Here is a 17,030-nt window from a genome sequence, read left to right on the forward strand (position 1 = left end):
AATGACTAGTCAGAAGATGAGTTCTCTCTACACGTTGATTTAGAACACTCTGACATCACAATGACTAGTCAGAAGATGAGTTCTCTACACGTTGATTTAGAACACTCTGACATCACAATGACTAGTCAGAAGATGAGTTCTCTACACGTTGATTTAGAACACTCTGACATCACAATGACTAGTCAGAAGATGAGTTCTCTACACGTTGATTTAGAACACTCTGACATCACAATGACTAGTCAGAAGATGAGTTCTCTACACGTTGATTTAGAACACTCTGACATCACAATGACTAGTCAGAAGATGAGTTCTCTACACGTTGATTTAGAACACTCTGACATCACAATGACTAGTCAGAAGATGAGTTCTCTACACGTTGATTTAGAACACTCTGACATCACAATGACTAGTCAGAAGATGAGTTCTCTACACGTTGATTTAGAACACTCTGACATCACAATGACTAGTCAGAAGATGAGTTCTCTCTACACGTTGCTTTAGAACACTCTGACATTCTCTCAACTTCCATTGGTCAATCCCTCCCTCCCTCCCTGGAGTTCTCTGGTTGCTGTGGTGAATGGCTTGGCTAGAGTAGTGTCCACTGGTCATCTCAGCTCGTCTGATCAACTTTCCATTACTTGTTCATTACTAGTCCTCAGACCCCTTGGTGCTACTCAAACTGCTGAGGACTAACCCCAAACCCTTTTCATATTTGCAGTGAATGCTGGTTAAGTATCTTATTATGTATAAAAGTGGTTCTCATCAGGAAAAGTCTTTGTCTTCTTCAGGTGGTTAGTGGTTCAGGTGGTTTTAACCTGCGGTTATCCCAGGGTGGGTTAGGCAGTCATACAGGCCTGACGCCAGTCCAGTCTTTCTCCCTCCATCTCCCCCCCGTATCCGTTTAGTGAAGAGATTATCTCCTCCGCTCGACTCTGTGCTCCCCTCCAGAGTGAGGTCTTATGGGCCTAATGACACCTCCCTGTAGTAGGACCCCCCCGTCTCCCCTCCAGAGTGAGGTCTTATGGGCCCAATGACACCTCCCTGTAGTAGGACCCCCCCCCCCCCCTCTCTCCTCCAGAGTGAGGTCTTATGGGCCCAATGACACCTCCCTGTAGTAGGACCCCCCCTCTCTCCTCCAGAGTGAGGTCTTATGGGCCCAATGACACCTCCCTGTAGTAGGACCCCCCTCCCCCCTCTCTCCTCCAGTGTGAGGTCTTATGGGCCCAATGACACCTCCCTGTAGTAGGACCCCCCCCCCCCCCCCCCCTCTCTCCTCCAGAGTGTGGTCTTATGGGCCCAATGACACCTCCCTGTAGTAGGACCCCCCCCCCCCTCTCTCCTCCAGAGTGAGGTCTTATGGGCCCAATGACACCTCCCTGTAGTAGGACCCCCCCTCTCTCCTCCAGTGTGAGGTCTTATGGGCCCAATGACACCTCCCTGTAGTAGGACCCCCCCCCCCCCCCCCGTCTCCCCTCCAGAGTGAGGTCCTTTGGGCCCAATGACACCTCCCTGTAGTAGGACCCCCCCTCTCTCCTCCAGTGTGAGGTCTTATGGGCCCAATGACACCTCCCTGTAGTAGGACCCCCCCTCTCTCCTCCAGAGTGAGGTCTTATGGGCCCAATGACACCTCCCTGTAGTAGGACCCCCCCCCCCCCCCTCTCTCCTCCAGAGTGAGGTCTTATGGGCCCAATGACACCTCCCTGTAGTAGGACCCCCCCCCCCCTCTCTCCTCCAGAGTGAGGTCTTATGGGCCCAATGACACCTCCCTGTAGTAGGACCCCCCCTCTCTCCTCAGTGGCTGGAGAGAAGAGCGTCTCTGCTCTGACCCCTCTGAGGTCAAACAGTCCTCTCATAGTGGTAACGTCCAGGAACACAAGCCATGTTTATCTCTCTGGTTGGTGGTCCATTGGGAGGAACGGGACGGGGGCCTTTTGGCTGGAGAGGCAATATATAAACACCTTCATAGGGGGAGTGGGGCTGGAGGCGTGGGGCTGGAGGCGTGGGGCTGGAGGAGTGGGGCTGGAGGCGTGGGGCTGGAGGCGTGGGGCTGGAGGAGTGGGGCTGGAGGCGTGGGGCTGGAGGCGTGGGGCTGGAGGAGTGGGGCTGGAGGCATGGGGCTGGAGGAGTGGGGCTGGAGGCGTGGGGCTGGAGGCGTGGGGCTGGAGGAGTGGGGCTGGAGGAGTGGGGCTGGAGGCGTGGGGCTGGAGGCGTGGGGCTGGAGGAGTGGGGCTGGAGGCGTGGGGCTAGAGGCGTGGGGCTGGAGGAGTGGGGCTGGAGGCGTGGGGCTGGAAGCGTGGGGCTGGAGGCGTGGGGCTGGAGGCGTGGGGCTGGAGGCGTGGGAGCGAGGTCAGTGGGAGTATTGAGTCCTGACCTTAGTCCCAAACTCTCCTCCCTTTCCTCCTCCTAATCCCGCTCTCCTCCCTTTCCTCCTCCTCATCCCTCTCTCCCAGGCTCAACCCTGGTCACCTGTATTGGAACAGATCTCTGTAAGCCTGGGGGATCTTCTCTATCTCCACAGGCCGAGGCAGGAAGTGCGTTAGTTTCTGGTGTTTCTTAGTCCTTCCCCCCTCCCGTGGCGAGCCGTCCTTGTTGAGCGCTACGTAGTAGAAGCGGCCGGTGTCGGTGTGTTTGTAGAGCGTAGAGGCGTATGTGTTGTACCAATTCTCCTCAAACTGCTCTCTCAACACACACTCTGCTGTTAACTTCTTCTGCGGAAGAGAGGGAGAGATGGTTGAGTGTGGTGTCCGGACAGCAGCTTAATTATGATACAATTCATGGATTAGTTCATTTATATGTCATTAATATTTTGGTAACAGTTTGAGGAGGAAACTTCACAGCAACAGATCATAACACAATGATCAACAACAAAGAGCTGCTGACGGGGAGAGAGAAGGTAAGAAGGGGGGGACTAAGGGAGAGAAAGCCTGCTGAGGGGGTGAGAGAAGGTAAGAAGGGGGGGACTAAGGGAGAGAAAGCCTGCTGACGGGGAGAGAGAAGGTAAGAAGGGGGGGACTAAGGGAGAGAAAGCCTGCTGACGGGGAGAGAGAAGGTAAGAAGGGGGGGACTAAGGGAGAGAAAGCCTGCTGACGGGGAGAGAGAAGGTAAGAAGGGGGGGACTAAGGGAGAGAAAGCCTGCTGAGGGGGTGAGAGAAGGTCAGAAGGGGGGGACTAAGGGAGAGAAAGCCTGCTGAGGGGGTGAGAGAAGGTCAGAAGGGGGGGACTAAGGGAGAGAAAGCCTGCTGAGGGGGTGAGAGAATGTCAGAAGGGGGGGACTAAGGGAGAGAAAGCCTGCTGACGGGGTGAGAGAAGGTAAGAAGGGGGGGACTAAGGGAGAGAAAGCCTGCTGAGGGGGTGAGAGAAGGTAAGAAGGGGGGGACTAAGGGAGAGAGAAGGTAAGAAGGGGGGGACTAATGGAGAGAAAGCCTGCTGAGGGGGTGAGAGAAGGTAAGAAGGGGGGGACTAATGGAGAGAAAGCCTGATGAGGGGGTGAGAGAAGGTAAGAAGGGGGTGACTAAGGGAGAGAGAAGGTAAGAAGGGGGGGACTAATGGAGAGAAAGCCTGATGAGGGGGTGAGAGAAGGTAAGAAGGGGGTGACTAAGGGAGAGAGAAGGTAAGAAGGGGGGGACTAATGGAGAGAAAGCCTGCTGAGGGGGTGAGAGAAGGTAAGAAGGGGGGGACTAATGGAGAGAAAGCCTGCTGAGGGGGTGAGAGAAGGTAAGAAGGGGGGGACTAAGGGAGAGAGAAGGTAAGAAGGGGGGGACTAATGGAGAGAAAGCCTGATGAGGGGGTGAGAGAAGGTAAGAAGGGGGGGACTAATGGAGAGAAAGCCTGCTGAGGGGGTGAGAGAAGGTAAGAAGGGGGGGACTAATGGAGAGAAAGCCTGCTGAGGGGGTGAGAGAAGGTAAGAAGGGGGGGACTAATGGAGAGAAAGCCTGCTGAGGGGGTGAGAGAAGGTAAGAAGGGGGGGACTAATGGAGAGAAAGCCTGCTGAGGGGGTGAGAGAAGGTAAGAAGGGGGTGACTAAGGGAGAGAGAAGGTAAGAAGGGGGGGACTAATGGAGAGAAAGCCTGCTGAGGGGGTGAGAGAAGGTAAGAAGGGGGGGACTAATGGAGAGAAAGCCTGATGAGGGGGTGAGAGAAGGTAAGAAGGGGGGGACTAATGGAGAGAAAGCCTGCTGAGGGGGTGAGAGAAGGTAAGAAGGGGGGGACTAAGGGAGAGAAAGCCTGCTGAGGGGGTGAGAGAAGGTAAGAAGGGGGGGACTAAGGGAGAGAAAGCCTGATGAGGGGGTGAGAGAAGGTAAGAAGGGGGGGACTAATGGAGAGAAAGCCTGATGCCTTGCGGTAGGGTTCCTAGGTCTACCATCAGCTGAACTGAACCAATAGAAAGTGTTCCAGGCTCTGTGAGGCAGGAGCTGGTTATGATAGACCAGGGAGATACTGAGTCCCAAATGGTCTCCTATTACCTTTATAGTGCACTACGACCCATAGGGATTACCATTGGTCTCTAGTCAAAAGTAGTGCACTACATAGGGAATAGGGTGCTACGGCCCATACATGAATCCAAGATGGCGTAGAAGTTCAGATGTCTTTGTCTTGTGTCCTGAGTATATATCTTTTTCTCCCTCCGTATATATTTCGTACATATTTTTTATATTTTTAACCTCCGTTTCAACATACTCTCCTGCAACCCGCCTCACCCAATGTGGTATGGATCTGCTATTTTTATACTTTAGAACCGGAACCCCAAACAGAAGCTAGCCAGCTAACTAGCTACTAGCTAGAAGTCAGCTAGCCACTGCTAGCGGTCATCAGCTAACCTTTAGCCCGGTCACCTCCTGCCAGTCTGCACAGCGCGATTCAACCCAGAGCATACCGGACTGCTTTTTCTCCTGGATTTCACCTGGATTATTGCAGCTAGCTAGCTGCTATCCAAGTGGCTACCCCCTGGCTAACGTCTCTGTCCTGAAGCAAGCACCAGTGAGCTTGGAACTAGCCCCGTGCTATACATATTTGCCAATTGGCCTGGACCCCTTTCACGGAGCCCAGCCGATCCATCACGACTGGTCTGCCGTCATAATCCGCCCGAGAGGTTTCAACAGGCTCCTCCGTCGTGACGTCCCCTGAAGGCCCATCCGCTAGCCTGCTATCCGCAGCCCGCTAGCTGTCTAGAGCATATCGGACTGTTAGCTGAAGAGGACCATCAGCCAATTTCTTGGGCTACAATACCTATTTTGCCATTTGGCCTGGACCCTTTTACTGCCTACATGGAGCCCTGCCGATCCATCACGACTGGTCTGCCGACGTAACCGTCCGAGGGGGCTACAACAGACTCTTCCGTCACGACGTCCCCCTAAGGCCCTTCTGCTCGCCCCGGTCCGCTAGCTGTCTGAATCGCCGTGTCTCTAGCTCTATGATCACTCGGCTACGCATGCCTCTCCCTAAAGTCATTATGCCTTGTCCATTGCTGTTTTGGTTAGTGATTTATGTCTTATTTCACTGTAGAGCCTCCAGCCCTGCTCAATATGCCTTAGCTAGCCCTGTTGTTCCACCCCCCACAAATGCGGTGACCGCACCTGGCTTAAATAGAGACAAAACCTCTCTCATCGTCACTCAATGCCTTAGGTTTACTTTCACTGTACTCACATCCTACCATACCCTTGTCTGTACATTATGCCTTGAATCTATTCTTCTGCGCCCAGAAACCTGCTCCTTTTACTCCCTGTTCCCAACGCACTAGATGACCAGTTCTTATAGCCTTTAGCCGTACCCTTATCCTCCTCCTCCTCTGTTCCTCTGGTGATGTAGAGGTTAACCCAGGCCCTGCAATGCCTATCTCCCCTCCCATTCCCCAGGCGCTCTCATTTGTTGACTTCTGTAACCGTAAAAGCACTGGTTTCATGCATGTTAACATTAGAAGCCTCCTCCCTAAGTGTGTTTTATTCACTGCCTTAGCACACTCTGCCAACCTGGATGTCCTAGCCATGTCTGAATCCTGGCTTAGGAAGGCCACCAAAAATCCAGAAATTTCCATCCCTAACTATAACATTTTCCGACAAGATAGAACTGCCAAAGGGGGAGGAGTTGCAATCTACTGCAGAGATAGCCAGCAGAGTTCTGTCCTACTATCCAGGTCTGTGCCCAAACAATTCAAGCTTCTACTTCTAAAAATCCACCTTTCCAGAAACAAGTCTCTCACCGTTGCCGCTTGTTATAGACCCCCTTCATCCCCCAGCTGTGCCCTGGACACCATATGTGAACTGATTGCCCCCCATCTATCTTCAGAGTTCATGCTGTTAGGTGACCTAAACTGGGACATGCTTAACACCCCGGCCGTCCTACAATCTAAGATAGATGCTCTCAATCTCACACAAATTATCAATGAACCTAACAGGTACAACCCCAAATCCGTAAACACGGGCACCCTCATAGATATCATCCTGACCAACTTGCCCTCTAAATACACCTCTGCTGTTTTCAACCAAGATCTCAGCGATCACTGTCTCATTGCCTGCATCCGTAATGGGTCCGTGGTCAAACGACCTCCACTCATCACTGTCAAATGCTCCCTAAAACACTTCAGTGAGCAGGCCTTTCTAATCGACCTGGCCCGGGTATCCTGGAAGGATATTGACCTCATCCCGTCAGTAGAGGATGCCTGGTTATTCTTTAAAAGTCCCTACCTCACCATCTTAAATAAGCATGCCCCATTCAAACCATTTAGAAACAGTAACAGATATAGCCCTTGGTTCACTCCAGACCTGTCTGCCCTTGACCAACACAAAACATCCTGTGGCGGACTGTAATAGCATCGAAAAGTCCCCGCGATATGCAACTTTCAGGGAAGTTAGGAACCAATATACACAGGAAGTTAGCAAAGCAAAGGCTAGCTTTTTCAAACAGATATTTTCATCCTGTAGCACAAACTCCCAAAAGTTCTGGGACACTGTAAAGTCCATGGAGAATAAGAGCATCTCCTCCCAGCTGCCCACCGCACTGAACTCTCCTCACCTGGTTGTCCAGGTCTCAGTAAGGAACTCCCCTCACCTGGTTGTCCAGGTCTCAGTAAGGAACTCCCCTCACCTGGTCTAGGTCTCAGTAAGGAACTCCCCTCACCTGGTTGTCTAGGTCTCAGTAAGGAACTCTCCTCACCTGGTTGTCTAGGTCTCAGTAAGGAACTCCCCTCACCTGGTTGTCTAGGTCTAGTAAGGAACTCCCCTCACCTGGTTGTCTAGGTCTCAGTAAGGAACTCCCCTCACCTGGTTGTCTAGGTCTCAGTAAGGAACTCCCCTCACCTGGTTGTCCAGGTCTCAGTAAGGAACTCCCCTCACCTGGTTGTCCAGGTCTCAGTAAGGAACTCCCCTCACCTGGTCTAGGTCTCAGTAAGGAACTCCCCTCACCTGGTTGTCTAGGCCTCAGTAAGGAACTCCCCTCACCTGGTTGTCTAGGTCTCAGTAAGGAACTCCCCTCACCTGGTTGTCTAGGCCTCAGTAAGGAACTCCCCTCACCTGGTTGTCTAGGTCTCAGTAAGGAACTCCCCTCACCTGGTTGTCTAGGTCTCAGTAAGGAACTCCCCTCACCTGGTTGTCTAGGTCTCAGTAAGGAACTCCCCTCACCTGGTTGTCTAGGTCTAGTAAGGAACTCCCCTCACCTGGTTGTCTAGGTCTCAGTAAGGAACTCCCCTCACCTGGTTGTCTAGGTCTCAGTAAGGAACTCCCCTCACCTGGTTGTCTAGGTCTAGTAAGGAACTCCCCTCACCTGGTTGTCTAGGTCTCAGTAAGGAACTCTCCTCACCTGGTTGTCTAGGTCTCAGTAAGGAACTCCCCTCACCTGGTTGTCTAGGTCTCAGTAAGGAACTCCCCTCACCTGGTTGTCTAGGCCTCAGTAAGGAACTCCCCTCACCTGGTTGTCTAGGTCTCAGTAAGGAACTCCCCTCACCTGGTTGTCTAGGTCTCAGTAAGGAACTCCCCTCACCTGGTTGTCTAGGTCTCAGTAAGGAACTCCCCTCACCTGGTTGTCTAGGTCTCAGTAAGGAACTCTCCTCACCTGGTTGTCTAGGTCTCAGTAAGGAACTCTCCTCACCTGGTTGTCTAGGTCTCAGTAAGGAACTCTCCTCACCTGGTTGTCTAGGTCTCAGTAAGGAACTCTCCTCACCTGGTTGTCTAGGTCTCAGTAAGGAATTCTCCTCACCTGGTTGTCTAGGTTACAGTAAGGAACTCCCCTCACCTGGTTGTCTAGGTCTCAGTAAGGACCTCCCCTCACCTGGTTGTCTAGGTGATAGGCAGGGGAGAGGCCAGGTGATAGGCAGTGGAGAGGCCAGGTGATAGGAAGTGGAGAGGCCATGTGATAGGAAGTGGAGAGGTCAGGTGATAGGAAGTGGAGAGGCCAGGTGATAGGAAGTGGAGAGGCTAGGTGATAGGAAGTGGAGAGGTCAGGTGATAGGAAGTGGAGAGGCCAGGTGATAGGAAGTGGAGAGGCCATGTGATAGGAAGTGGAGAGGTCAGGTGATAGGAAGTGGAGAGGCCAGGTGATAGGAAGTGGAGAGGCCATGTGATAGGAAGTGGAGAGGTCAGGTGATAGGAAGTGGAGAGGCTAGGTGATAGGAAGTGGAGAGGTCAGGTGATAGGAAGTGGAGAGGCCAGGTGATAGGAAGTGGAGAGGCCAGGTGATAGGAAGTGGAGAGGTCAGGTGATAGGAAGTGGAGAGGCCAGGTGATAGGAAGTGGAGAGGCCAGGTGATAGGAAGTGGAGAGGCCAGGTGATAGGAAGTGGAGAGGCCAGGTGATAGGAAGTGGAGAGGCCAGGTGATAGGAAGTGGAGAGGTCAGGTGATAGGAAGTGGAGAGGCCAGGTGATAGGAAGTGGAGAGGCCAGGTGATAGGAAGTGGAGAGGCCAGGTGATGGGAAGTGGAGAGGCCAGGTGATAGGAAGTGGAGAGGTCAGGTGATAGGAAGTGGAGAGGTCAGGTGATGGGAAGTGGAGAGGCCAGGTGATAGGAAGTGGAGAGGCCAGGTGATAGGAAGTGGAGAGGCCAGGTGATAGGAAGTGGAGAGGCCAGGTGATAGGAAGTGGAGAGGCCAGGTGATAGGAAGTGGAGAGGCCAGGTGATAGGAAGTGGAGAGGCCAGGGGATAGGAAGTGGAGAGGCCAGGTGATAGGAAGTGGAGAGGCCAGGTGATAGGAAGTGGAGAGGCTAGGTGATAGGAAGTGGAGAGGCCAGGTGATAGGAAGTGGAGAGGCCAGGTGATAGGAAGTGGAGAGGCCAGGTGATAGGAAGTGGAGAGGCCAGGTGATAGGAAGTGGAGAGGCCAGGTGATAGGAAGTGGAGAGGCCAGGTGATAGGAAGTGGAGAGGCCAGGTGATAGGAAGTGGAGAGGCCAGGTGATAGGCAGGGGAGAGGCCAGGTGATAGGCAGGGGAGAGGCCAGGTGATAGGAAGTGGAGAGGCCAGGTGATAGGAAGTGGAGAGGCCAGGTGATAGGAAGTGGAGAGGTCAGGCGATAGGAAGTGGAGAGGCCAGGTGATAGGAAGTGGAGAGGCCAGGTGATAGGAAGTGGAGAGGCTAGGCGATAGGAAGTGGAGAGGCCAGGTGATAGGAAGTGGAGAGGCCAGGAGATAGGAAGTGGAGAGGCTAGGTGATAGGAAGTGGAGAGGCCAGGTGATAGGAAGTGGAGAGGCCAGGTGATAGGAAGTGGAGAGGTCAGGCGATAGGAAGTGGAGAGGCCAGGTGATAGGAAGTGGAGAGGCCAGGTGATAGGAAGTGGAGAGGCCAGGTGATAGGAAGTGGAGAGGCCAGGTGATAGGAAGTGGAGAGGTCAGGCGATAGGAAGTGGAGAGGCCAGGTGATAGGAAGTGGAGAGGCTAGGCGATAGGAAGTGGAGAGGCCAGGTGATAGGAAGTGGAGAGGCCAGGAGATAGGAAGTGGAGAGGCTAGGTGATAGGAAGTGGAGAGGTCAGGTGATAGGAAGTGGAGAGGCCAGGTGATAGGAAGTGGAGAGGCCAGGTGATAGGAAGTGGAGAGGCCAGGTGATAGGAAGTGGAGAGGCCAGGTGATAGGAAGTGGAGAGGCTAGGCGATAGGAAGTGGAGAGGCTAGGTGATAGGAAGTGGAGAGGCTAGGTGATAGGAAGTGGAGAGGCTAGGTGATAGGAAGTGGAGAGGCTAGGCGATAGGAAGTGGAGAGGCTAGGTGATAGGAAGTGGAGAGGCTAGGTGATAGGAAGTGGAGAGGCCAGGTGCAACATTAAACATGAGACCTGCAGCTCATAAAGATGCCCTATTGATCTTGTTTAGGGACAATACAATGGTCCTCCCTAGACTAGTCTACAACTCTACAATATAATGGTCCTCCCTAGACTAGTCTACAACTCTACAATATAATGGTCCTCCCTAGACTAGTCTACAACTCTACAATAGAACCCAACAGGACAGAACAATAGAACCCAACAGGACAGAACAATAGAACCCAACAGGACAGAACAATAGAACCCAACAGGACAGAACAATTTAACCCAACAGGACAGAACAATAGAACCCAACAGGACAGAACAATAGAACCCAACAGGACAGAACAATAGAACCCAACAGGACAGAACAATAGAACACAACAGGACAGAACAATAGAACCCAACAGGACGGAACAATAGAACACAACTGGACAGAACAATAGAACCCAACAGGACAGAACAATAGAACCCAACAGGACAGAACAATAGACCCCAACAGGACAGAACAATAGAACACAACAGGACAGAACAATAGAACACAACAGGATAGAACAATAGAACCCAACAGGACAGAACAATAGAACCCAACAGGACAGAACAATAGAACCCAACAGGATAGAACAATAGAACCCAACAGGACAGAACAATAGAACACAACTGGACAGAACAATAGAACACAACTGGACAGAACAATAGAACACAACTGGACAGAACAATAGAACACAACTGGACAGAACAATAGAACACAACTGGACAGAACAATAGAACACAACTGGACAGAACAATAGAACACAACTGGACAGAACAATACAACACAACTGGACAGAACAATAGAACCCAACAGGACAGAACAATAGAACACAACTGGACAGAACAATAGAACACAACTGGACAGAACAATAGAACACAACTGGACAGAACAATAGAACCCAACAGGACAGAACAATAGAACACAACTGGACAGAACAATAGAACCCAACAGGACAGAACAATAGAACACAACTGGACAGAACAATAGAACCCAACAGGACAGAACAATAGAACCCAACAGGACAGAACAATAGAACACAACTGGACAGAACAATAGAACCCAACAGGACAGAACAATAGAACACAACTGGACAGAACAATAGAACACAACAGGACAGAACAATAGAACACAACTGGACAGAACAATAGAACACAACTGGACAGAACAATAGAACACAACTGGACAGAACAATAGAACCCAACAGGACAGAACAATAGAACACAACTGGACAGAACAATAGAACACAACTGGACAGAACAATAGAACCCAACAGGACAGAACAATAGAACCCAACAGGACAGAACAATAGAACCCAACAGGACAGAACAATAGAACCCAACTGGACAGAACAATAGAACCCAACAGGACAGAACAATAGAACCCAACTGGACAGAACAATAGAACCCAACAGGACAGAACAATAGAACCCAACTGGACAGAACAATAGAACCCAACAGGACGGAACAATAGAACACAACTGCCTGACAACACCACTCTGTCAGGGTGGGTGTGTTTCAGTGTGTGTGTGTGTGTGTGTGTGTGTGTGTGTGTGTGTGTGTGTGTGTGTGTGTGTGTGTGTGTGTGTGTGTGTGTGTGTGTGTGTGTGTGTGTGTGTGTGTGTGCGTGTGTTCGCCCAACCTCTGGGGTATCTGAATAGTCTGCCCTCTTGGCCCATCTCTCAGTTGTTTGGCTGAGCGTAGTATAACCTGACATCATAAGATAGAAGATGGTAGCCTACTCCCTATATAGTGCACTACTATTGGCCAGGGCCCATAGGAAATAGGGTTCCATTTGGGACGAACACTTGGACTGCAGGCAGCAGATTAATGTGTTTGGGGGTTAGTGGCTAGGGGTTAGGGGCTAGGGGTTAGTGGTTAGGGGTTAGGGGCTCGGGGTTAGGGGTTAGGGGCTAGGGGCTAGGGGCTAGGGGCTCGGGGTTAGGGGTTAGGGGTTAGGGGTTAGGGGCTTGGGGTTAAGGGTTAGGGGCTAGGGGTTAGGGGCTAGGGGTTAGGGGTTAGGGGCTAGGGGTTAGGGGTAAGGGGCTAGGGGTTAGGGGCTAGGGGTTAGGGGCTAGGGGTTAGGGGTTAGGGGCTCAGGGTTAGGGGCTAGGGGTTAGGGGCTAGGGGTTAGGGGCTAGGGGTAAGGGGTTAGGGGTAAGGGGCTAGGGGTTAGGGGTTAGGGGCTAGGGGTTAGGGGTTAGGGGCTAGGGGTTAGGGGCTAGGGGTTAGGGGCTCGGGGCTAGGGGTTAGGGGCTAGGGGCTAGGGGTTAGGGGCTAGGGGTTAGGGGCTTGGGGTTTGGGGCTAGGGGTTAGGGGCTAGGGGTTAGGGGTTAGGGGCTAGGGGCTAGGGGTTAGGGGTTAGGGGTTAGGGGCTCGGGGTTAGGGGCTAGGGGCTAGGGGTTAGGGGTTAGGGGCTAGGGGTTAGGGGCTAGGGGCTATGGGTTAGGGGCTAGGGGTTAGAGGTTAGGGTTTAGGGTCTCGGGGTTAGGGGCTAGGGGTTAGGGGTCAGGGGCTAGGGGTTAGGGCTGTGTGGAGGGGTTAGGGGCTAGGGGTTAGGACCTAGGGGTTAGGGGTTAGGGGCTAGGGGTTAGGGGCTAGGGGTTAGGGGTTAGGGGCTCGGGTGTTAGGGGCTAGGGGTTAGGGGTTAGGGTCTCGGGGTTAGGGGCTAGGGGTTAGGGTTTACGGGTTAGGGGTTATGGCTGTGTGGAGGGGTTAGGGGCTAGGGGTTAGGGGTTAGGTGCTCGGGGTTAGGGGCTAGGGGTTAGGGGTTAGGGGCTCGGGGTTGGGGGCTCGAGGTTAGGGGCTAGGGGTTAGGGGCTAGGGGTTAGGGGTTAGGGGTTAGGGGCTCGAGGTTAGGGGCTAGGGGTTAGGGGCTAGGGGTTAGGGGTTAGGGGTTAGGGGCTCGGGGTTAGGGGTTAGGGGTTAGTGGCTAGGGGCTAGAGGTTAGGGTTTAGGGGATAGGGGTTAGGAGCTAGGGGTTAGGGGTTAGGGGCTAGGGGCTAGGGGTTAGGGCTGTGTGGAGGGGTTAGGGGTAAGGGGTTAGGGGCTAGGGGTTAGTAGCTAGAATGTAGGGGCTAGGGGTTAGGGTTTAGGGGTCAGGGCTGTGTGGAGGGGTGTTGTCTGTAAACACACACCAGGAGGCCAGGCACATACCCAGCTAACAATTCTAGGGCGAGAGAACGTTTTTGTAACGTTTCCCTGATGTTTGAGTGTCCAGTTTTCCGTCAGCTAGGGGGAACTAGCTGATCAAAAACTTTCTGAGAACCTTTTCAAGCACATTTTGGCGTTAGAGTTGGACAACCTTCCCTTAATGTTAAACAGAACATAGCCAGAACGTGTTCTCAGAATATCATTCATGTTTTATGACGCGTTTCAAGAACATTGTCCAGTTTTCCGTGAATCAGTTGTCAGGATGTCACCGGATGGTCTCGAAGAATTGTTTTCATTAGACATCACATCCTGTTACTGTTGCTAAGCCAATCGAGGCCCTGATTGGTGAACCACTGATCCATTCATCGCTCTTCGTCTGTTGTCCAGGAATAACTAACCGTACCATTCATCGCTCTTCGTCTGTTGTCCAGAGACAATTAACCATACCATTCATCGCTCTTCGTCTACGTCACCATGTCTGTTCCAAGCTTCCTGTTACGCCACCATGTCTGTTCCAAGCTTCCTGCTACGCCACCACGTGTGTTCCAAGCTTCCTGCTACGCCACCATGTCTGTTCCAAGCTTCCTGCTACGCCACCACGTCTGTTCCAAGCTTCCTGCTACGCCACCACGTCTGTTCCAAGCTTCCTGCTACGCCACCCTGTCTGTTCCAAGCTTCCTGCTACGCCACCACGTCTGTTCCAAGCTTCCTGCTACGCCACCCTGTCTGTTCCAAGCTTCCTGCTACGCCACCACGTCTACTACCCCATAAAGAATCAGTATTTATTAATTCTGTATAGCTGAGCATCTCATTTACATTTACATTACATTACATTTAAGTCATTTAGCAGACGCTCTTATCCAGAGCGACTTACAAATTGGTGCATTCATGACATCCAAAGAGAACTCTATCGTCTTGAGAAGCTCATTTTAGTTACATCAGGCAGGTGTGTTGTAAATGTTGACAAATAATGACATTGACATACAGTATATTGCTAGAAATGTAACATAATCCCCAACATAAAGGACCTGCTACGGAGACAGTCTGTCTGTTGTTAACCCCAACATAAAGGACCTGCTACGGAGACAGGAGACAGTCTGTCTGTTGTTAACCCCAACATAAAGGACCTGCTAAGGAGTCAGTCTGTCTGTTGTTAACCCCAACATAAAGGACCTGCTACGGAGACAGGAGACAGTCTGTCTGTTGTTATCCCCAACATAAAGGACCTGCTAAGGAGACAGTCTGTCTGTTGTTATCCCCAACATAAAGGACCTGCTAAGGAGACAGTCTGTCTGTTGTTATCCCCAACATAAAGGACCTGCTATAGAGACAGTCTGTCTGTTGTTAACCCCAACATAAAGGACCTGCTAAGGAGACAGTCTGTCTGTTGTTATCCCCAACATAAAGGACCATCTACGGAGACAGTCTGTCTGTTGTTATCCCCAACATAAAGGACCTGCTACGGAGACAGTCTGTCTGTTGTTATCCCCAACATAAAGGACCTGCTAAGGAGACAGTCTGTCTGTTGTTATCCCCAACATAAAGGACCTGCTAAGGAGACAGTCTGTCTGTTGTTATCCCCAACATAAAGGACCTGCTACGGAGACAGTCTGTCTGTTGTTATCCCCAACATAAAGGACCTGCTAAGGAGACAGTCTGTCTGTTGTTATCCCCAACATAAAGGACCTGCTACGGAGACAGTCTGTCTGTTGTTATCCCCAACATAAAGGACCTGCTACGGAGACAGTCTGTCTGTTGTTAACCCCAACATAAAGGACCTGCTACGGAGTCAGTCTGTCTGTTGTTATCCCCAACATAAAGGACCTGCTAAGGAGACAGTCTGTCTGTTGTTAACCCCAACATAAAGGACCTGCTACGGAGACAGTCTGTCTGTTGTTATCCCCAACATAAAGGACCTGCTAGGGAGACAGTCTGTCTGTTGTTAACCCCAACATAAAGGACCTGCTAAGGAGACAGTCTGTCTGTTGTTAACCCCAACATAAAGGACCTGCTAAGGAGACAGTCTGTCTGTTGTTAACCCCAACATAAAGGACCTGCTAAGGAGTCAGTCTGTCTGTTGTTAACCCCAACATAAAGGACCTGCTACGGAGACAGGAGACAGTCTGTCTGTTGTTAACCCCAACATAAAGGACCTGCTACGGAGACAGTCTGTCTGTTGTTAACCCCAACATAAAGGACCTGCTACGGAGACAGTCTGTCTGTTGTTAACCCCAACATAAAGGACCTGCTACGGAGACAGTCTGTTGTTAACCCCAACATAAAGGACCTGCTACGGAGACAGTCTGTCTGTTGTTATCCCCAACATAAAGGACCTGCTAAGGAGTCAGTCTGTCTGTTGTTAACCCCAACATAAAGGACCTGCTACGGAGACAGTCTGTCTGTTGTTATCCCCAACATAAAGGACCTGCTACGGAGACAGTCTGTCTGTTGTTATCCCCAACATAAAGGACCTGCTACGGAGACAGTCTGTCTGTTGTTATCCCCAACATAAAGGACCTGCTAGGGAGACAGTCTGTCTGTTGTTAACCCCAACATAAAGGACCTGCTAAGGAGACAGTCTGTCTGTTGTTAACCCCAACATAAAGGACCTGCTAAGGAGACAGTCTGTCTGTTGTTATCCCCAACATAAAGGACCTGCTAAGGAGACAGTCTGTCTGTTGTTATCCCCAACATAAAGGACCTGCTAAGGAGACAGTCTGTCTGTTGTTATCCCCAACATAAAGGACCTGCTAAGGAGTCAGTCTGTCTGTTGTTATCCCCAACATAAAGGACCTGCTAAGGAGACAGTCTGTCTGTTGTTATCCCCAACATAAAGGACCTGCTAAGGAGTCAGTCTGTCTGTTGTTAACCCCAACATAAAGGACCTGCTAAGGAGACAGTCTGTCTGTTGTTATCCCCAACATAAAGGACCTGCTAAGGAGACAGTCTGTCTGTTGTTATCCCCAACATAAAGGACCTGCTAAGGAGACAGTCTGTCTGTTGTTATCCCCAACATAAAGGACCTGCTAAGGAGACAGTCTGTCTGTTGTTATCCCCAACATAAAGGACCTGCTAAGGAGTCAGTCTGTCTGTTGTTAACCCCAACATAAAGGACCTGCTAAGGAGACAGTCTGTCTGTTGTTATCCCCAACATAAAGGACCTTCTAAGGAGTCAGTCTGTCTGTTGTTAACCCCAACATAAAGGACCTGCTACGGAGACAGTCTGTCTGTTGTTATCCCCAACATAAAGGACCTGCTAAGGAGACAGTCTGTCTGTTGTTAACCCCAACATAAAGGACCTGCTACGGAGACAGTCTGTCTGTTGTTATCCCCAACATAAAGGACCTGCTAAGGAGACAGTCTGTCTGTTGTTAACCCCAACATAAAGGACCTGCTATGGAGACTTAGAGGCCCCAGGTATGTCCCTGAGACACCTGATAGCAGGTCACACCCACACACTGGAATAATCTCCCTCTTATTGGCTGTTCTGTCAGTGTGTTGTCCCATCTAAACCCCTGAGAATCATTGTACCATCTAAACCACTGAGAGAATCATCGTACCATCTAAACCACTGAGAATCATTGTACCATCTAAACCCCTGAGAATCATTGTACCATCTAAACCCCTGAGAATC

At 51.2% G+C, this 17,030-nt stretch overlaps 1 protein-coding gene across 1 annotated transcript in view; it reads right to left on the reverse strand.

Annotated features, from left to right (window-relative positions):
* Nucleotides 1-2,371: 2,371 nt before the first annotated feature.
* fgf16 (fibroblast growth factor 16) overlaps nt 2,372-17,030 on the reverse strand; it is a 40,583-nt gene continuing 25,924 nt past the window's right edge. The window contains exon 3 of the mRNA XM_055924466.1: nt 2,372-2,708. Coding sequence (XP_055780441.1) covers nt 2,463-2,708 — 246 coding nt within the window. The 3' untranslated portion in view covers nt 2,372-2,462. The remainder of the gene's footprint in view (nt 2,709-17,030) is intronic.

This window comes from Salvelinus fontinalis, chromosome 6 (assembly GCF_029448725.1).
Source record: "Salvelinus fontinalis isolate EN_2023a chromosome 6, ASM2944872v1, whole genome shotgun sequence".
Classification (NCBI taxonomy): Eukaryota; Metazoa; Chordata; class Actinopteri; order Salmoniformes; family Salmonidae; genus Salvelinus; species Salvelinus fontinalis.